At 39.4% G+C, this 22,568-nt stretch overlaps 1 protein-coding gene across 2 annotated transcripts in view; it reads left to right on the forward strand.

The window, feature by feature from the left end:
• Positions 1–362: 362 nt before the first annotated feature.
• The window catches only part of LOC131470984 (RNA-binding motif, single-stranded-interacting protein 3-like), a 148,382-nt gene continuing 126,176 nt past the window's right edge, over positions 363–22,568 (forward strand). Inside the window, exon 1 of one of the 2 annotated variants that reach the window (XM_058647111.1) lies at positions 363–438. In XM_058647111.1, the coding sequence (XP_058503094.1) occupies positions 419–438 (20 nt within the window). In that variant the 5' untranslated portion in view covers positions 363–418. The remainder of the gene's footprint in view (positions 439–22,568) is intronic. The other variant, XM_058647110.1, reaches the window with a different exon arrangement.

Below are 22,568 nucleotides of genomic sequence, written 5' to 3' on the forward strand. Positions count from 1 at the left end.
TTTTTATGGTCAATTGGTCATTGTGCTCCTGAATCACCCACTGGTGAACAGCCATACTGGCATGATTTCTTCAGATACTAAAACCCCTTGGAAATTAATTATCCCCTAAATGACTATGTTTACTCATCACTAAGACAATAGTCTGAAAAAGGACCTGAGTGTAGGATCTATCTATCTATCTATCTATCTATCTATCTATCTATCTATCTATCTATCTATCTATCTATCTATCTATCTATCTATCTATCTATCTATCTATCTGTCTATCTATCTATCTATCTATCTATCTATCTATCTATCTACCTGACCAATGCATAAACCCCGCCCCCTCAGCTCAGTCACGAGGCCTCAGGCCACACAACAGACGAGTTATTAGCTTCAAGTGCAAACAGCAGAGTGTTGATGTAATACGTGAGTTATGGTGACAATTAATCAAAGGTAAGACACGGTTTAAGTTCATTGCGTTTGAAAGAAAAAGTTGTTTGGCTTTGACTGCTGGTTCAGTGACGTTTAGTCACAGAAAGACATGAAATATTTAGGTGAACTCTTTGGACTCAGTGTAGGCTCGTCTTTTTTCTTTGAAATAACATGCATACAATTAAGTCATTAAATGTATTTCTTAGAAATGCCTGGTTTAACTAATTCAAAATACCATTAGGTGTTACAGAAATGGCACTAAAAACAGTGAAATGTTACTTTATGCTGTAATTCCCTTCTTGCTGTGGTTTATGTTGTGGTGTGGGCTGTAGCTTGTGTTGTTAACATGAAGCTAACGTGGTCTTGTGTGGGTGTTCTTATTGAAGAAAATGGTGTTCATGGATGTTAGTGGAGCTTCTTCACGTGCTAATGAGGTATTTAAACGATTAAGAAAATCTGCACATGATTTAGCAGGCAAAGACCAGTTGATGATGGCGGCATTGGTTCATGTCAGTCAGGACACATTGACAGTAAACAGCATGTGATTTTCCTACTGTGACCTATCATTACAACACTTCTAACATTACAACTAACATTAACCAGCATAAGTACAAATGCACATCCTTACACATTTTTCCACTTACTTTATAACTTAATAAAACAGTTTTAATCTTTGAGAATGGGGCTTATTCATAGGTCAATTGAGAGTGGTCGACTTGGGGACAGAAATGTTCACTCACTCACTTATACCGCTTTATCCTCCACATGAGGGTCGCGGGGGGGTGCTGGCACCAATTTTAGCTTGACATAGGGCGAAAGGCGGGACAGTTTGCCTGTCCATCACAGGGCCACACACAGATAAACAACCATTCACTCACACGCCTATGGTCAATTTAGAGTGTCCAATTTGCCTAATCCCCATATTGCATGTTTTTGGGCTGTGGGAGGAAACCAGAGAATCCGGAGAAAAGCCACACACATGCAGTGAGAAAATGCAAACTCCCTGTAGAAAGAGATGTCCAGCACCTGTGATTTTGTTTTTGAAACTATTACACTGGCCCTTTAGTCTTGACAGTTATTCTGCATTTTGCCACTGTGCTAAGTTAGGTATAGACATGAAATGAAGTGAGCTTTCTAATCTGTTGTATACAGTTTTAGAGGGATATGTGTACACATACACAAAAACACACATGCAATGCAAATCATCATAGAGTGAGAGAAATTTGAAAAAAACAAAACGTCCTGCATTTATGCACTGAGGCACAAACAATACTTCACACAGTTGCTTTGTGTCCTCAGTTCAACTTCTGTGAAACTTCTTGACAGGAAGTGCTGTGATGATTTCACACAGTGTGCCATAACACTCCATCTCTCCTAAAGACCTGGAGGTCATTAACCCCTACCCGCTGCTGTCTGTAGCTGTGCAGAGTTTGATGACACCTCTTTTCAAGCAAAAGCTTGAAAACAAGTATGAGGCTGTGTTTTTTTTGTGTGTGTGGTGCAGCGTGTGTTTAGCTAGCTAGCACCCCTGGCTTGGCCATCCGGCTCCACCATATGGCCACATTTATCATGTATCTTGCTGTCCATTAAGACTGCCCTTGCTGGCTGCAGAGGCACTGCTGGGGCATCAACCTCACCTCAGGATCACTGTGGACGACTGACTGTAGTCCACTGTGTTAATGCTGCAAAATTACATGATCTATGACACCATTAACAAAGCTTATTTTGTCAAATGTTGTCTGTTTAAAGATGTGCAAGGAGATCAATTGTATGTGTCTTACACATTGAGCAGGTCTCCCACACTGATTTAGGTTTGTGGCTCACAAATGACAGCTTGAATTGGCTTGTGTGCATTACTTATGGACAACTTTTATTTCTCAAAGATGTGACTGTTGAATTATATTTAAATGAAAAAGATTAGCTGGTGGCCATGTGCTATTTACACACATTATATACTCATACTGTATTACAGTTCATCTTCTTGTGCTTCTTGAGGTTTTTGTGAATTAGAGCTGCAATTATCTCATCGACAGAAAATGAATCTGCAGCCAAGTTGCGAAATGCTAAGGGTTTTGTGGTTTTAGCTTCACATTGTTCTCAATAATAAACAATGATTATAAAACAATGTAGCATGCCATGTTTTGGTCCGTAGCATTAATGATCCTACTTTCTGATTTCCCTCTGTAAGAAATAATTGTAGAACGTTTTTTACTTGAAAATATGATTCATATGTACCATTTCATATCGCATAAAAGAGAAATTAATTTTACATTTTAGACATGATGTATTAATCAACTGCAAATAGTTTTCTGATAAAAATATCAGTCTTGCTCCCTGAGCCCTGAACTGTGGCAAGTAATTACCTTTTCTTTTCTGGTTTGATCTGCACTCAGGCTGCATTTACGCCGCATGCACATCATCACTGACTTTCATATAAGTCGGTTGTGCTCATTTTGTTTAAAGGCAGACAAGGCTCCTGTGTAAAGACCGAGAAGCAAAATAGCACTGACAGAAAGGTCGTTACCACCTGAACCATACAACAGAAAACACTTTACTCAACAATACAATAAATTAACTGGAATTTTCCCTGGTCGATAGGTTGTATAGTCTGGAGTGGAGCTAGTAGCTCCGTCTTAGCAGTACAGTTTTCATTTTTTATTTGCAATATTTGTTAAGCATCCATCTGCTTCCCTCCACCTTTCACTGGTAACAGTTGTGCCAGTCAAAATATGTTTTTATGCACATTACGTTGACTTTTTAATAGAAGACAAGGTCATGGGATTTTAACTTGAAGGAATAGTTTAGGTTTGTTGGAGTCCTGAGAAAATCAACATTTTTAGCTCATGGGTACACAGGAGCAGCTGGTCTGCTGTTGCTGATTTCAAAACTCCAAAATAACACATTTACTGATGGAGGCAGCAGCTGATTGATGTTTACAAAGCCATACAATACTTTGTGTGCCTGGAAACCCTTTTCAGTCAGAAAAGGCTGTCTATTGTCATGAGAAAGCAGCAAACATATTCTTAAGATATGGTAGGAAAGGGAAGGTGTACATTTTTACGAGGCCAGCCTTTAGTTTATGGCCAAAATCAGTTCATTGTGTCCCTGTTGACAGCCATGTTGGCATTAAGAATGAGCGTCCATGTCTAAGACTGGTTCTCGGTTAAGGTAGGGCACTTGACGGCACACTTGTGATTGATGTGCAAGTACCTCATACCTCACCTTAAAAAACCTGACTATCACTTTAACAGTTATATCCACACTGGAGTGCCTGTGGTAGTAACATTTTTATTCCTGCTGGTGAAGAATCAAAGAATATTAGTCCCGTGGTGAAGAGTCTGGATGTGATATGGAGCAGTATATGTGATGAGCATATTGGATGGTGGAGGTGTGGACATGAATTATATCAAAAGACCCTTGTAGCAAAAAAGGCACAGTTTAATTGAGGAAACGGCAAAAACCACGATTGGCTCATGGAGTTTGTGGCAAACTCTGATTGGTTGAAGATTTGTTTTTCAAACCTTAAAATAATGATGTTCTCAAATGTCTTGTTTTGTCCACAAACCAAATGTATTCAGTTTTAATGATTTCTTTGTTATTTGGAGAGAAGAAACCATGAAATATTCACATTTAAGAAGCTGAAAATCACTTACTTAAAACACAACATGTTTTAAGTAATTGTTTCAACATTGTTTAATATAATAATAGACAATTATTTCATGTTTGAGAAGATTAAATAAACAAAACAACATGACAGATGTTTTATGAAAGTGAGTTGGAATTGGCCACATATTCAGCACCCACAACTTTTAATAGCGAAAAGCCGACATTGAATGATTAAACAAGGCAGCGATTTCTGTGACAGCTCGTAAACAGTAGGTTTGAACAAAACTTTGAATGTAAAGTGACACTGCAAATAATTTAGTTGCCTTGGTGACTCGTCCTTTATCAGCAGGGCTCCTTCACACCTTAGCTTGTGTAAAGGGACTGTAAGGCCAGCTGTTGTTTCAGTACATCCATGTTAAGCATCAAAACATCAAACAGCAGGCATGACTTAACTGCCCTGTGAGAAGATCACAGACTGCTTTTGCGTCTGTCTTTTTTTTTTATCTCGGGAAGAAGTCTTTGCATTTCCCTCACTCTGTGTAACACTCTTCATTTTCTCTCATCCTGCCCGTCATCTTCCTCTGTCTCTTCTTGATGGTTTGACAGTGTGACAGTGGTGGAAAGATGTCTTCAGACGCGTGTGTGTGGGTGTGTGTGTTGGGGGATTGTCAGCTGGAGTGAGCTGTCTGTCTTGGCATCACTGATTGCATTGTGTGTGGGTGTTTGTCCATGTTTGTAAGAATCTGAAGCTTGTGTGTTTCTTATTGAACATCAAATGAAGGGGTTTGTCAACTGTATTCCCCTTTTAAAAATACATTTCATTTTAGAATTCTATCATGATTGAGAGATAAAAGATCATGTTTATATCACCTTTTGTGGACAGTGACTCCGCACTAGTAGTTGAGGTCAAACAACAGATATTATTAAATATATCTGATATAAATAGCTTGTGGAAACACTGGAGTAGAACAGTGATTTACCCTAAAAGCATTGCAACAGCGCTTGCTACCCCTAAATACTATATAATACAAGCTGCACAAACAATAATTACTAATATGCATTTTCATGCAATTGAGAATCAACAGAAATAAGGAAAGAAGCAGTGTGGTGTGACAGTTTGCAGAATCACATCACTGTTGGTTGTACTGCAGATTTATGAGGGTTAGTAAAATGACTAAATAACAACAGTAGACTCTTGTCTGGTGATGCAGATGGAGAAGTTTTACTTTTTATTGCCAAAGCCGTTTTCTCGTCTCCCAGCTGTCAGACTGTCAATGTATGGAATGACTCATTTTAAGTGTAACATGTAGAAGTTTGCTGATTTCTTTTTCTGGACTACCCACACATTGATTTAAACCACATCTGTTTATTCAGTGACATGCATGCTGAGGACATTTTATTTTTTTGAAAAGTTTATCATATGTCCACACCTCCACCTTAAGGTCTTACAATCAGCAGCACCAAAATACCACCTCTTCATATTTCACATATTTTTTGATGTTTTGTCTTCCAAGCAATATCCTTTGAATAACCACTACCATGTGACTTTAGACAGCCACACAAAGCTGCCACAGTCTGTTTTTGTAAGGAGAATGTTATAGTAAAGGTAGATCAGAGCAGCTTGTAGAACTCTGTTTTAGTATTATTCTAACGGCAGTGTTCACGTCCTCTCCCTTCCCTGGACTCATGTTTTATTAAAGTTATTATTTTTTGTTAGGTATAGCCAAGTGCATCGTATACTAATGGTGTTTGTTAATGCTTAGCCACCTTTTTTTTTCAATGACTTCAATCCTCAACAACAAGAAAGTCCAACAATGTTTCACAGGTGTTGTCTGCACAGGTGTGGTAGATCAGCTCAAATGTAGAGAGGCATGCTAGGGCACATGACCAATAGAATGACAGCAGACAGGGAGAGCTTCTAACCGTGTCTCAATTCAGGGTCTAGATCCTGTGAAGTGTGTATTTGTCATTTGGAGGTTGTCAAAATGTGCCTTAACGCCTCGTTGTGGGCTGTCCCAATTGCCACATGAATTGTGGACTCCTTCTCATGCGGCCGCTTGTGTGCAAAAAATTGTGGTATATGGTCGGCTGTAAAGGATCCACCAGACCTATCCTTTCCAGCCAAGCTAACATCGACCGCATGCGAAGGAGTCGACGTAGACCGTTAGAATTGGGACAGCCTAAGTGACTGTGACGCTTTTTGACGACATCCGGCCGACAAATCCACACTCCGTACTCCACACTACTGTATATGACCTTCACATAATATTAATGACAGACTTTTTCACATAAAATCTGTAGCAACAAAAGAAACTGTTATAATAGCTGAGAGGGAAAACCCAGTCATGGCTGGTCTGCAATGATAAACTAATCAGATATTGTTTGTGTGGATGTGAAAGAAGCGGAATTTCCCTGAACCTTGTGTTTCTATCGGTGGAATTACCCCTCAAGACACCTGATGCCTCGCAGCAAGTCTAACACACACACATATACACATACAAAGGTTTGCGCAGCTATTCTTCTCAGGACACTGCATTGACTCCCATTCATATAGACAGCTTAAACAAAGCCTTATCCCTAACCTTAATCATAACCAGTTAATGCCTCACCCTAAGCACAATTCAAATCCTAAACTCACCCAGCTCTTCAGAAATGAGGTTCTGCCTTAATGCTTAATGGGATCAGATTTTGGTCCCCATGAGGACTACTGGTCCTGACAAGGTCATTGTTTAAAGGTGCCATATACTCACACACACACCATGTCAGACTGACAGGTTATTTGACAGTTATTTGTCTGCTTGTGTCTCGTCTGTAGATGGCTTTTTGTTTGGGTCACAGATGTGCTGTATATACAGTATGTCATACTTATTGACACACGTATACACTTCTATAGCCAAAGAAAAGTCAGCCATGTGAGGAAATGGGTAGGGGTACTTTTGTGAGGAAGCTGGTTGGTAGCCACAGATGTACAACCCAATGCTCAAAAAATACAGAAACACACAAATAGGGGCAGACTCCTGCTTGGAAACCAGAATGGAATGTGTGATTGTATATGCATGCATGGAACACTAGACTGATGCAGAAATGCGTAGCAGACAGAGAGCTCTGAAATTATGACCCAGGCCTTCCAGCAAAAGATATTTCTGAAAAATCTGACTTTATTATCCTATGCTGTACATTTATTTTTCATTAGAAAATCAATGTACATTATGTCAATTCTATGAAACAAATGTTTAGTCTTACATGATCTTTGTGTGGATTAGTATATAAGGGAATGCCTCTGTTGTGTTTGTTCTTGGTGACCAGCATACAGGCATATTTCTTTTATGTTGACTCTGTGTCATTAAATGCCTCAGGCACTTCATTGTGGGAGCATGTTTTCTACACAGGGCTCTAATCAAAGCTGGTTCCCGCCATGCTGTCGGCACCCACACACAAAAAGATGGTGGACTGGAGTATGATGTTATTTTCCAGCCTGAGCTAATTGTCTCTGGGGCTCAATTCTCTCTCTCTCTGGTTTCAGTTGGACTTTGCTCTGTTACACAATGCCGCCGCGTGTCCCTGGGAAGGCTCTAATGAAGAGTTATGAGAAGCTGGATGCCTCTTGGCTGTGGAGAGAGAGGGATGGTGGGAGGACACGGTGTGAGATGGAAGATGGGAGTGACGCGTGGAAGGGTGACGAGACAGGCATGCAGATGGTGGCAGATAGATGGTGGAGAAGGAAGGAGGGAGAATGCATGCAGTAAGGCTGAAAGATGGATGGGAGGAAAGAAAGCACAAGAGGCCATGGGACCCAACAACCTTGGAAGCCTCTGCAAGGCAAGAGTCTGTTAACTGCAGCAAAACTTGGTTGCACTGCAGTCTTATATCACACACACTGAGTAGGAGAGGAATTCTTGAACGTGATGAAAATTAAGATGCTATTTTACTGAAGTCTAAACTTTTGCTACCTCATTATAGGAGAGGGTTGGTGTCCTAACTTAAAACATAGCTGCTGTATTTGCATTTTTATGTTACATTTGGAGCTGAAGCCTGTTGGCCAGCATTTTAGTTTTATCATCCTCGGGAGTCCTAACAGGAATTATTCTCCTCCAACTGCACAAGTAGGGTGTTTATGTCGTCTCCATACCTCAAGGCTTGTCTGTGTTCATGGATCGGTTTCTCACTTTTTCTCTCTCTACCTGTCTATCAGATAAACATCTGTTTTTATAGCAATTATATTTGTCTGGCTTTTTCGTCCTTACTATTTTCCCCGTTTGTGTCTGTGGAGGCGAGTATCTTGTTTTCACCCTGACATGGTGTGGGTTTTTTGAAAAGACATATCTAAAAGATTTAAAAAGCTAAAAGCAGGATTAATCAAGTTAATTAAGCAATGTCTGTTTAAATTTAAAAGCCTCTTAGGAATAATATGTCCCTGCAAATTGTAGCAATGGTAATTTATCGTTGCCGGTATTATCTCTAGGTTGTGTTCTTTTATGTGACCTTTTGTTGAAGAGAGATATCCTGTAAATGGACATGTGAATATGGATTGTGTGTGTCAAATTATAGTTTAATTACTGCAAAATAAATGCATAATTACTGCAAAAAGTGCAGCAATTCACACACGGTGTCATCAAAGTGAAAGTATTTTATCTTTGTGGTTTGCAACACGTCTATTAAAATAAAGGGGGAAAAAAATGAAAACCTTAAATATAGCCTTATAAAGCTTCAAGATTCTTCTTGAGATTATAGTACCTACATAACAAAAACCTTTTGCTCTCCCTATGTTTAGAGCTGTCCTCTTCCCCTCTGTGCTGTGAGTATATGGATGACAGAGTAGCATCAGCTATTTTGATTTCAGATGGGGCTGACCGGGTTGTGCCCTCAGAGAGTAGAGGAGGACCTTTCTGCCCCTTTCAGGGGAGAATCCGTTCTTTGACTTCCTCACTTCAATCTGCCTTCACTGGAGTCTAAATGTCAGCCTGCCTGAGAGAGAGAGAGAGGGAGATCTGCGATCTGTTGGGAGAAAGCTATTCAACGCATACACGATGACACACTTCCTCCATTCAGGCTGATGAGCTATTGAAAAGCGAGATGACATTTTGCAATAATGCACCATATAGCTCCAGAGTTTAGCGAGATGAAACATTATTCATAAATATGTGATGTCTGGCATTTATTGATGCTTGTGCCCAGATTTACCGTCATATTATTCTCGCTTTCAGTTATAGTTTTATTTGTGAGGAAATATGCTGCACCTTGACAAAGCGATGAACTGTGACAGTGAGCTGCTATTACCAGCTATACAAACACATTGTTTAGCCCTAGGAATGTAAGGAGGCATATAGTGAATAATTTGAAAACATTCATAAGACGCCCCGACATAATTATAGAAAAATGATGCATCTGTGTGTGAGCGCACCCCTGAGATTTTTGAGGTTACAGAACACCATGAATTGAGTTCAGGCGTCCGCTTTATGCCCTAGTTACAGTAGAAATTCTGCTTCGTCACCCTGTACACGAACCTGCAAAATGATTTAGTTGAAGTGGTTTCCCAGGAGAGAGTGTTTGAAAACTCTGAAGACTGCATCTTGTATTTAATGCTGAGGTGTGCGTGTTTGTATTTGTGTGTATTTTCCCCAGTGTGTGCTAGCCCCTGTCAGGTGGAACACTAACAATACAGTGATTGGGGAAATCATTTGGCTTTTTTTTTTTGCAAACGACAGGCGAGATGCCGCTTGCCGTCGTTCCTCGTCTGATTCCCGTCAATTTCTACCCCTTTTCACCTTCCTCTCTGTCACCCTCTCCCATCTGTCCTCCCTCTGTCAGGAGAGGAGTGCATGCTATCTTCTTTTTATGTCCACAAATCGGTGTGAAGTCCCAATGAAGAGTAGGAGATTAGTGCCATTCTCATCCAGATAATTTTAACAGCTGCAGAGATGGCGGTGCTGCCGACATCTGAAGCCTCTTGTCTCCTGAGAGACACTCTGGCTGTTGGTTGAATTTCTGTCGCTTCAGATCAGCCCAGCTGGAGAAACACTAAACAGGCACATTTATTCGCTATGGGCTCCCATGGATGTTCTGGCTACATAATGTGCGAGCTGTAGAATCAACAAAGAATTGACTGTTGCATTTGGGGAACAGAGAGGGAACCAGTGGGGCTTAAATTAAATTTTACAGGAAAGGTGGGGCTTGTTGGGGAGAGTAAAATGGCTGAAGGTTTGGATTGTCTAAGCATGTTGTCATTTAAGTTGCTTTGATACACTGTAAGACCTCCAGTCAAGCTGATGTGAGCATTCAAGTGGGGGCATGTAATCATCATTATCCATGATTGTCTGAGGTTGGACACCTGTAGAGTCGGTGCATAAGACAGTATAATTACTTGAAACTCATTTTAAGGGTATTGTTGCACTTGTCACTTCAACATATTTGCTGTTTAACTTCAACATATTTTCATCAAGGCAATCCTATCTGTTGTGTTGGGAGTGATGGTGAATATTGAACCACACAAATTAAATAATGCTTACCTCCAAAAATATTTTTTTGTTCACTGAGTACCACTCTACTATTACTGGATAGAAGCCATCAATATGCTAGCACAGAGTGGCACATCAATTGTGTCTCGTCTGCAGAGCTGCAGCTGCATGCTGTACAGAGCAGCACCCAGGGTAGTACATAATACACATGTGTGCTGTTAGTTATTGAGTAAAAGCCTGCTACTTGTATCTAAAAAACATTTTTTAGAAGTTTTTCTCACTTTTAATGTCGCTGGTTGCTATTATCTAATTTCATTTCAAAAACATTTCTCTGCCATGTGGAATTACTCCTGCGATAGGTTGTGCTGGGAGGGATACACCCATTTGATCCTCTCTTGCTTGGTGATGGAAGGACACATCTGTCAGCTGCATTTGAAGGAACCTGTGTAACTAGACAGCGAACTGGACAGTTGTGGTGCGATGATGCAATCGGCTTTCAAAAGAAATGACAGCTATTGTCGTTTCCAATAAAGCGCGGAATGGCCTCATTTGATTTGATACTACACCACCCTGACAAATGGATGTACTAACTGGAAATGAGTCTATTTCTTGAGTCTCTGCTGGTTTCCTGGCCAGCACTTTTCTAGGCAATGGTCTCTGACATATGATGTGAACGCTGTCTTCATGTCTACCTCTAAACAAGAAAACATAATAATAATCACATTTCTGAAAATCTTGAACTATTCTATCATTGTAGATGATTGTCTTTTGTCTCTTGTACATTCATTTGTTCCTTTTTGTTGGCATATTATGATCATGTACAATTTTTGCAGCATCGCTTACTCTAGTGGGGGCTCACCACTAATAATGAATGAATGTAGAAACACTGACACTGTTATTTAAAGCCCGTGGTCATTGCATCAGGCATGCCTTCCTACCTGTGTGATGTGTTTGCACTGGACGGGTATTTGTGTTTGTCGTGGTAAATACTGTCTTTTGGAACCCAGCGCTTCACTGAAATCTGGACGGGATTTTTAGATGGCAGCAGAAAAAGTGGACTGACACTCATGAGGTACATATTTAAGAGTGCAGGGAGCAAAAGTAACACTGCAAATGAGGGAATGGTGAGGGAAAACATGTGAACCGAAAGGACGAAAGAATGGAAGGTGGACCGTAGAACTAATATTATACAAAAAATATATGTATATTTGAGATGGAGGACAAAGCAGATCATGTTGGACTGTTCACTCTTCTTCCATGAAATATGAACACACGTACACACAAACTTACCTCCAGCAGAGGAGACTAGATAGATCTGTGGCCAAGTCGTCCCTGTCTCCTGCTCTTTCTCTTGGCTGTGCATGATGTTTGGCCTTGTTTGTTGTAGCTAGTATTCTACACTGACTTCACATCAGAGATATGACGAGGCCCCTGCATGAAACCTGAAGAGAATTTTCTTTTTCAATAAGCTAGAATAGAACTGTATTATCTAACTTTTCTTATCAAGTACTGTATAGCAAAACTTCTTTCCTACTCATTGGTGACAGCAGACATGATCAAGGAAATATATAAGACAAAGAAAGTCATACATATAACTTAAATTGGTTGTTAATTTTGTTGTGTGTCAAACACAGATGGTCAGTGAGAGGTTATCCTCTGTGCTTTCTTTCATTCTTTTCTATACTTGAGTTAAAATTGTAGACTTTTCTTCTCATTTAAACGTCAACAAAAGACACTTATAGATTGAGATAAGATCTAATTACAAAGGGGAGCAGTTTACACAATCACTCCATGAAGGGAACATTGTCCCTGTGTCATCATTGTTCTAATGGTATTATTCATGTTAAAAAAAAAACAAAAAAAAAAACAATTCTTAATGTCAGGTGATCACTTCAGATGTCATATAGATGATTGTGTTGAGGAATCATCAAGGATCAATGAATTCACAGTATAATCAACATTGTTTACATTTTAGCTTTAGGTTTATGTATATTCAGATAATATTCAATCAATAACATAAATGCCATAGTAAACAACCGTGTCATAATTATTAAAAATCAAACATGCATGTTAATGGGCGTACTTGATCTTGTTGCTTGTAATAAAAAACGGTCCTTGTTATGTCAGTATATTTGTATGCACAGTTAAATCGATCTGTGGTTGTAGACTGCGGCGTTCAGTTGGACTCTACTGCTCTTGTCCCAGTATACAAACACTAGCAGGTACTTAGTATTAGGCAGCTAATTGTTTCTTCAAGCTGACAGAGTGTAAAATTGGTCTCCTCCTCGGTCCAGCTATGTCTTTGCTGCTGTCTGCTGATTTTTCAGCTTCTTAAATGGGAACATTTTCTGATTTCTTTGTTCCATACAAAAGAAAGAAATCATTAAAACCTATTAATTTTGGTTTGTGTACAAAACAAGACATTCAAGATCATCATCATCATGTCAAGGTTTGGGAAACACCCATCAACATTTTTCAACATTTTCTGACATTTTATGGATCATACAAGTATTAATCGAGCAATACAATATTTGCCAGATTAAGCGATTATGAAAATAATTGTTAGCTGCAGCCCTATCAGCTTCTTCTACTATATAATGTCCGGGTATTAGCTGGACGTGGGAACTGTGCTGCATGTGCAGAGAGCCCAGGCCAGCGTGAGTGTGCAGTGGACATGTATTTTAAAAGTCCTGTTTTAGTCAGTTTTACACTATAATTTGCTTTGTCATGTTGTAAACACATTCATTGAGCCTCTGTTGGATCCTAAATTCATCTGAATCAATAAAGCCGTTTGTCAACTCCAGTGAGTAACACACCAACCTTCAAGAGCATTTATATTTATTGCTTTAACTTCCACTGTTGCACCCATTACATCCTCAATGTACTGTACATACCAACAGCATACAAATATCTACACAAATTCAACTCCAAATTGGCCATCAGCGCAATCCAGGTATTTAAGTGTGACAGAGCTACTGCCACAGTTGGGAGACTGCATTAGTAGCAGTCCTGACTAGAGAAATTGCAGAATAAGCTCATCCTTGAAGCACCACTCAGTCCATAGAACGCAGTGGAAGAATTCAAGTCTGCTGGGATACCCCCCCCCCATTTATTAAATGACTTTGCTGCAGTTACATAGCTGTGTAAATGTCAGCTGACATGTGGGCGAAACTCCATTTAAAGCTTGTCAGTGAGATTTATCACGGTATTAAAAACTATGAAGTGTGCTGTTTTTTTTAAGCTGCTCTGTTGTCATACACCTCCACAGCGGCGTATCACTACAGTACATTTACTGCTGTATATTTACCTCCCGCACAGACCACCACTGACTCGTACAGAGTACAACTGTGCAATCAAAACAGAGGAAGAAATTGATATTTCATATTGCTCCGTAATTAAATGACAATTGTATGATGGAGTGTAAATAGGCAATTTATTAAATTGACTGAAGCACTGTTTCAAAATCACTTAAGTAAAAGTTGATAAAAAAAAAAAATTGCAGTGCAGCTGGAGTCCACATATTATGAGTCATTATCACGAGGCTGGTCTAACCATCATAATGCAGTGCCAGTATTTCTTTTTACTAATAGACTGGGGCAAAACAAGGTATATCACTGACCTAACTAGTCTATATGTACTTTACTCTCCTTGAGGTCATGCCATACATGTCTGTTGTTGGCTCCCTTTTAGTGACAAATACATGTCCTCAGTTGACTTAGTACAAATGGGCCAGAACGAGGCCATCGCTGACCCACACCCTGATGAACTGTGCTCATATGTCCCGCGCACTGCAACGCTAGTCGTCTGGTGAATATCGGGAAATTATGACAGCAGTGTCATTTTTATGATCCCTATTCCAGAATTATGGCTGATGCATCCGAGCCAACTGTGGTGTCTCTGTCATCGTGGCTGCTGTGAGCATCATAAAAGAGTCTCCCTGGTGTCTTTGCGCACACACACACAGAGGTTTGCACAGCTATTCTTCTTGGCCCCTGCATTGATGTCCATTAATTTGGACATCTTAAATAAAGCGTTGTCCCTTACATTAACCTAAACACAATTAAAAATCTTAACCCTAATCTTTACCAGTTCCTCAGAAATTAGGTTCTGCCTCATTAGGGCCAGATGTTGGTCTCCATGAAGACTAGTGGTCCTGATAAGATCAGTGTTTATGCCAGAAAAGGCTCTAGAGAGGCAACAGATACAAGTACGCACACACACACACACATTCTTTTTCTCATTTACGCACACACATAGCAAAAGGCTGAACAGAGGATTTATGGTGCATGAACAAAATACAGTTTTTTTTTTTATGAGGGGCTTAGACAAACAGTATTTGGAGCCAATTGATCGTTATGCTGTACATTATCCTGTTTGCTGCAACAGATTTCTCCTTTTTCCACTGACACAGGCTAGAATTTGGCAAAACTGTACCACAGACCTTCAGGTTTCCAGAGGAAAGTATTTAAACTGTAGAAATCGCATTCTGCCAAATAAATAGATACGGAGATTTGCTGCATTAATTCATGCAATATAGTCTTGTACAGGTTTTTTTAAGCTGTCAAGATAAGCCTATTTTTAAATGACACTCTTACAATTAAAGTATACTGCAGGTGCTGTTCATTTTTATGGGCTCCAAAATACATTTGCACAGAAAACTGCTTTTGCCCACATTTCCATCTCCATCTTTGCACAAACACGCACATGAACATACTTTTCACTGACAGGTGCAGAGCATGGCATCCTAAAGAGTCACACGCCTAAGGAAAAAGGGGATGTCTTTAAAGGTATATTTCCAAATTCTTCTCAGAGGAGGATAGGCTTAAGTCAGATAAAATAGGAAAATGGAGGTAAAGCACAGATGTGTGTCATACTATGTTTTTACCTGCCAAGTTTGATGCAGGCCTCACTTTGTTTATGTCTAACTGAATCTGGACATTGTTACACATGTTAAACTGATGTTTGGTGCATTTTAGAGCTGCAACTAACGATTATTTTCATAATTGATTCATCTGTCGATTATTTTCTCGATTAATAGAGTAATCGTTTGGTCCATAAAAGGTCAGAAAACATTAAAAAAAACGTTCATCTGCGTTCGTCAAACCTGGAAATGATGATGTTCTCTAATGTCTTGTTTTGTCCACAACCCAAAATGATTCTGTTTTAATGATTTCTTTCTTATCTGGAGCAAAAAAAACTAGAAAATATTCACATTTAAGAAGCTAAAACTAATCGACTATCAAAATAGTTGACGATTAATTTAGTAATTGATTAATAATCGACTCTAGTGCATTTCTGCATGCTATTTCCAGCCCACACACCAACTCGATGTTTGAATGTTTGAGGGTGAAGGTACACTGGATGTAGCAAGGTGCCCAGCCTTTCATGTCCTGCTTTGAGGCATCTACTGTTTACATTATTGCGTTATCAGTGTAAATGTGATGATGCTGAACTGTTGAAATTCTTTTGTGGTCGGCTGGTTGTCTGGGAATTTTATTTCAGCAGTGAAACGATAAGAGGTAATTAACTTTAGCATGTGCATAGAAATAATTTTGTCTTGAGTTTGTTTTCTGGTGTTTTTTCAGCGAAATCCTCCATTAAGCAGGGAATCAAATTCTTTGTTTTGTTTTAATACATTTTTAATCAGTTTATATATCTTATTTTTTCCCCCCCAACATTATGTATTCCAGCAGTGGTTGCTATAATCATTACTCTGCATATGTTATCGCATAATGTTGGAATCATCTCGTAAATCCTTATTTGGATATGTCTGTTCCAACGAGCATAGTTAATAGATTAGAATAGACTGAGCCTTTTATAAACTATTGCAAAGTTAACTTTAAGCAAAGTAAACAGCAGAATGTTTTTATTATATTATAAGGTTTGTAACCTTTATATCACTTTGTGAGTGACTTTGTACAGACGCGTCTGCCAAATTACTAAATATAAATGTTTCTATTACCTTTGCATCTACTGGTAAATGTGCAGCCACAAGGGTATATGACAGCTATAACGTCTGGGTTAAACCTCCATGAAAGCACAAGGTCAATGTTGGTGCTCTTGTTTTTGTGTTTATTTGTCACTAATGGATCGTGGCAACTCATTACACTACCGTCTACTTCCTGCACCTTCTGCCGCCAAAGCTCTCAACATTCCTATGATTACGCACTGCTTCACGACATCATCAAACCAGGTCCACGGTTATTGTTTTAATTGGGAGATCTTTGTGTTTTAATAGTTTGCTGCAATCCATTTTTGTGGTAGTTTGGATATCAAGAGATTTCCTCTTCCTATTATTACTATTCAATTTAGACGGGCAGTGAGTGGCCTAGCAGACACGCGTGGGTAACACACAGGTGAGATAGGAAGACGGATTTAGGAACAGAAGTACAGCGTCACGGTTTCTCCTGTGTGTTTGTGTACACATCAGATTTGATGTTGCTTGGACTGATGTGCTGACCCTACTTGTTCCAGTGGCAGTTTTCATCCATCCTTGTCAAACCGTGGAGCAGATACTCTTACATCTGACTGGCTTGGCTAATTCAATTAACAGAGCTACATTTGATCAAATAAAAGTCCAAGCCTGGGAGCTTAATTAAATACTAGGGGGTGGGAAATGGGAGGGGGGGGGGGGCGGGGGGGGGGCAGTTGGTGAGTGTGAACAAATGGTGTGTATGTGACTGCAGGTGCATGCCTGATTCACTTTGTGTGTTTTTGCTTGCGTTGCTGTTTGTGTGTGTGTGTGTGTGTATGTTTCTAACCGGTTGCTAGGCAAAGGATGAGATAAAGCTTTTAACTGAGACACAGGAGAGTTCCAATTTGCTCTTCCGTTGAGCTGCTGAATACACAATAGGCAGGAGTTCAGTAAAGTTCACATGAGCCACTTCTGTCTGCTCACTCAACTGTAACAGTTCACGTGGATCTGTGTTACTTTTATTTTTTCGCAAATAATAAACAAGTTAATTATTCATAAAACACCTTGCAGAGAGAACATAAAAAAACAACAATGGTAGGGAGCACATATGTTTCCAAGAACATAACTACTTGACATCAAGAAAGAGAGGGTACCAGATCTATATGCCCCCAGTCAAAGTCAATATGTGGTTATTACAGTAATTTCACTGTGCGCAAATCAGCATCTTTACCACCAGCCCGTTTTTTTGGACAAAAACTCAAACACATGTTATTTTAAATATGTTTTATACTTCAAATTTAACACGCAAAATCTGGTGTTCTGATGTACAGCTACAATGTTTCATGTAGATAGTTTATATCAAACACGTGCAAAACACATTTACATCTCGTATGTTTTTTCTAAATACGAAGTTTTGTTTTTCTTCATTTTAAATTTGTAATACACTATTTTAACATGCAGTAAATTGTAAATAACTGCCAGATGGTGAAAGTTATTCTTACAGGACATTTTCTGGCCCTTAAAATAAGCAAAAAAAAAGGTGGTTTAGGTTTCATTGTTTCATACGATGGGACATGGATATAAAATGTTAATATTGTACAGCATGTCCACACGGCATTACATTTACATGATTACATTTACATGCTGTTTCTTTTTGATTTATGTTGCCTAACTTCCGAAAGATGATATTGCTGCTCGTCTGCATCATTTTTTGTGTTTTGTTAGTATTTGATATTGAGGAAAGATTCCCTTCATAAGCCCCTAGAGCTTTTATGAATCTCTCCTGCAGTGTGTCTTTTGTTGTACTTGTGGCACTGCTTTTGTGTTTTGCTGAGCAAAATAAATAAACCAAATTAAATATAATATGAGATTGTCGCTGCAACAAAAAAGTAATGTTAATGTTGTGTTGGTGTGATTAATACGACCAGATAAGACATCTCCACCGACCTGTGACTCCCTCCTTTAGTGAAGAGGTTCACTCTTGAGGATGAGCCTCAAACAGTCTTGTAAGTGCTTGAAGTTTCAGTCGCAGCGTTTCGACGGCAGGAAACAGAAGGTGCTTTGACCTTTTTCTGTCACCACAGAGTTATAGCTCACGGCGCAGTTTCCTGGCATCCTGGTATATTGAAGCAGCCAGTGCTGGATGACTGCTGGTTTTAGGAGACCCCCTATAAAGACACTAGCTTCCATCTCTCTAGCTCCTTGACACAGGCAGATGCCGGCTGTAGGTTTGAATTTCCAGCTTTGTCCTGGAGAAACTCAGTGTTTGCTTTTACAGAGTCATTCAATTGGGGCCATTGCCACCAGCCCTCTGCCCTCATTTCAATAATAGAAGAACAATAAGAAGAGTTGTACAAGAAGAGAATACATATGATACTGAACAAGGCCTGAAAGCATGTGGACCAATATAATCGGATGTAAAATGGGAGTAGTAGTAGTAGCGCAGAGCTGGGGCTTCTGGCATGGATTTGCTTTGGGATGACTCATTTGTGCGTCTTTATTCATGTTTGGGATTAATGCTGCTTGAAATAAAGTAATTTGTGAACGTGTTTGGGAGTGGGATGAAATGCAAATTGTCATGGAGATGGTCAAGACTTTTTTTTTAAAATTTGGATAGTGGTGCATTTTGACGATCCTTCTGGTACAATTATTTAGTTTTTTTTTTTTTTTGTTTCTTTTCAAAAGCTACATTCACACTTCTACATTGTCATCATAAAATGGCAAAATCACATCAGTCAACGCTGACAGTAACAGGTTGTAACAGACACAGCTCCAGTACTCACTCACCAGGAGGCAGGGACCATTTTGTGGCCACACGACAAATGACAGATTCTGTTTATTAGGTATGCTGGAGACAAAAAAGAACCCCAAACCACCACATGCCATGTTACTCGTAACGAGGCAATGTCATGCTGTCTGTCTGCCGAAAATGGTGAGTTCAGACTGGTGGTTACAAAACCATCCAAGCTTGACAATGCAGGGAACAAAAATCAACAACACACACATGTCGCTCACAGTGGCGACTTCGTTTTCTATTAGGATTTTAGCATGTAGCTGCTTTATCAATTCATGGACATGTTGCTGCATCTTCAGCGCTTATATAGTGACTTGTCTTTTGTCAAGTCACAGCAGAGGAAACTACTGTTTATGTGGCCCATACTACTGTCTTTCAGCTTAGTTTTTAATATTAAGACTTCATTTCTCTAATATTCCGTCACCCTTGCCATATGGTTGTAATAAAAGTAAAATGCTATGGTGAGAATTTTAAATAAACCCATAAAATCTAACCATATCACACAATTTTTAATCTTCCGTCAGGTCAGACTTTGTGGTGCTTTTAATGACTCTGAATGGGCCTCTGTACTATCTGTTCTACTTTTTAATTTTATCCCATCTGATGTTCTGCATTCCCAGACACAGAGGACAGGGATCGTGCCTGAGTGTTAAAAAAGACAATGTGACTCTGTTGAGTCCTTCAAATCCAAATCCAAGACTTTTCTTTAGGCTTTATTTTTCACTTAGCACCTTATTCTTTTATTTATCTTCTTCTTTCACTCTTTTTATGCTCCTGCTCTCCTCTCTCTCCAGGCGAATGGTGCAAAAGTTTGGTTCTTTTCAAGGTTTCAGCCTCTTAAAAGGAAGTTGTTTTTTTTTGCCACTCTTGCTGGCACATGGTAACTGTAAATAATGTACAGTAAAGAAAAAATAGTAATATTGACTTGAATATAATGTGTTTATGATTAAATTCACAGTATTTAAGTCAATGTAATTAAGCCATGATGAGTCTGAGTGTGTGTGTGTGTGTGTGTGTGTGTGCATGGTGTCAACAATTACTGTTTATTTAAAAAAATTAAAATAAATAAATACATAAATCATAATGCAATTATAATACCCCAACTCTCTGGAGAACCTGTATTCTTCTTTATTTCTCTTACCTCTTATATGCCCTTCTACCGTTCTGTGATTTTGTCCTCTCCTCTCTCTCGTCTCTTTTCATCGTTTGCACTCATTGCTATACCCTCCACTGGTCCTCCCCTCTTCTCTTCTCTCCTCTCCTCTCCTCTCCTCTCATGTTCTTCCTCTCCTCAGGTGACAGGGTGATGGATTAAGCCCAAATAAACTCGTTCATCTTTCAATTAGAGCCAGTGTTGAGGCAGTGTCACCCATTATGAAGCTGTCTGGAAGACTGGGAGTGAAGGAGTGATGGAGAGACGGAGAAAAAAAGGGTGAGAGTGAGTTATGGCATTTGTGTGAGAGACGGAGTGAGAAAAGAGGTGAGAAAGGAATAAAGAGGGTGTTTGTGTGTGTCTGCGCACACACATGCTTATGTGGGGGCGGGGGGGTAAAACTCTTGTTGGAGGGAACAGATCCAACCATTAAAACATCACTCTGAGCTGCCATCAGTACAGAACTCTTATGTCTGTCCTACAGCCCACAGTCTCGCTCCCGACATCATCATCAACTCCGCTCGCATTTTTACGCAACATTGCCTTTTACTGATTAGATTTTTTTCCCCCACTATTGTTGTTGCTGTTCCTTATGAGTCTGATGAATTTCTGTCTGTGTGGCTCATTCATGAAATACACGGGCTGTGGCGAGAGTTTGAGTGTGTGTTCCTTTGCTCATAGTACAGTAAAGTATTGAAGGTTACAAATTGTTCTTTCTCTGCAAATGTGCATGAGTAATCTATCTCACATCTTACAATGCACATAAGTATAGATACAGTATTCATTTGTACTGAGTACAGTATATCTGTTGAATATGGAAAGCCGCAACTTTACCATACACTTTTTTCTCCTCGTCTTCGTCTTCCTCCACTTCTCCTTCTTATTCTTCCTGTACTTCCTCCTCCTTATTTTTCTTCTTCTTCGAGTGAATATTATGTACTGTTGGCACACAGGGACGAGTTCTAATGAATTTGAATGAGCGTCTCAATTTATTTTCCATGTTTTATTTATTTTTCAGGGTTTGGGGAGTAAATTGAATCGACGGCAGTGATGCGTGCGCTAGTCAGGAGCAATATAGGGACCTGCTGTTCTGATTAAGTTCCTGTTATGGAGCCGTTCATTATTGATTTCATTTCTCCTCACTTCTCCTCCCTCTCACATTCGCATTTGCTCCATATCTCTTTCTTCTCAGCAGGTCCCTACCTCCTCCTCGGTGCCTTTTGCTCTTTTCCTTCTCTTTGGTGTCAGTTCTCATTTAAAAGCAGCAAGTTGATATAAAACCCCACAGTTTTGTTTCAGACTAAATATGCAATTATTTTGCTTGCAGTTTCACTTCAACACGGCATGTTATGGCTCTCTTTGATCTGACTGATGCAAAATCTTGAATCATGTTGTTTGGCTGTTTGGCTCACTCTGGTAAGTAAAGTTGACAACATCCTCGCCAACCAGTTTGATACAGGGCTCAAGCTTTGCGCTGAGTGAGATTCAGCGAAACACTAAATCAATTTTATCTGTGAAGAGAGATGTGTTACAAGAAGACTGGGCTACAAAATTACTGGCCCGTATCTCAAAATGTAAAATTGCATCTTTTGTAAAGCAGAAATATTATGTAAATGATAACAAATATGTATCCCTGAAAAATGTCTGTTTTATACACATCATCTACTGAGTCTGAGGTGTGATGCTGATAATTGTCATCTTTTTTGTCATCACATTATTAGCTCTCTATTAATTTGCATTGCACCCAAACCTACCATTATGTCTGACAGTAGATACCAGGTCACATGGGCCTGTTGTTAACTTATCCAACACATGAAGCAAAAACAAAAACTACTGAGCTAATGTGCATCAATCGTGGTGGACAGATGGGACATAAGCTTATTAGGAATCGGTAATTATTTTATAATGATATAAACTTTATGTATAAAGCACTATGTTGAGGACTTGCTCAACAAGTAATACATTCAAAACAATACTAAGAAAGTTAAGCAGAAACCAAGGCAATTCCAGATTATTGCTAAAAATCTGAGTTTGTTTGTTTTCATTGTGTTTTGTTAGACAGTAGTCATGCCTTTTGTCGGCAGACTGTGAAAATGTTATGTAAAGCACAACTTTTGAAATGGAGGTCTTTTTAGTACATTCATACATGACACGGGTGGCTGTAGCTCAGGTAGAGTGTATGACTAAAAACACAAAGGAGTGTCCAAGGTCCAAAGTGAATTACAACAA

Source organism: Solea solea, chromosome 13, assembly GCF_958295425.1.
Source record: "Solea solea chromosome 13, fSolSol10.1, whole genome shotgun sequence".
Lineage (NCBI taxonomy): Eukaryota > Metazoa > Chordata > Actinopteri > Pleuronectiformes > Soleidae > Solea > Solea solea.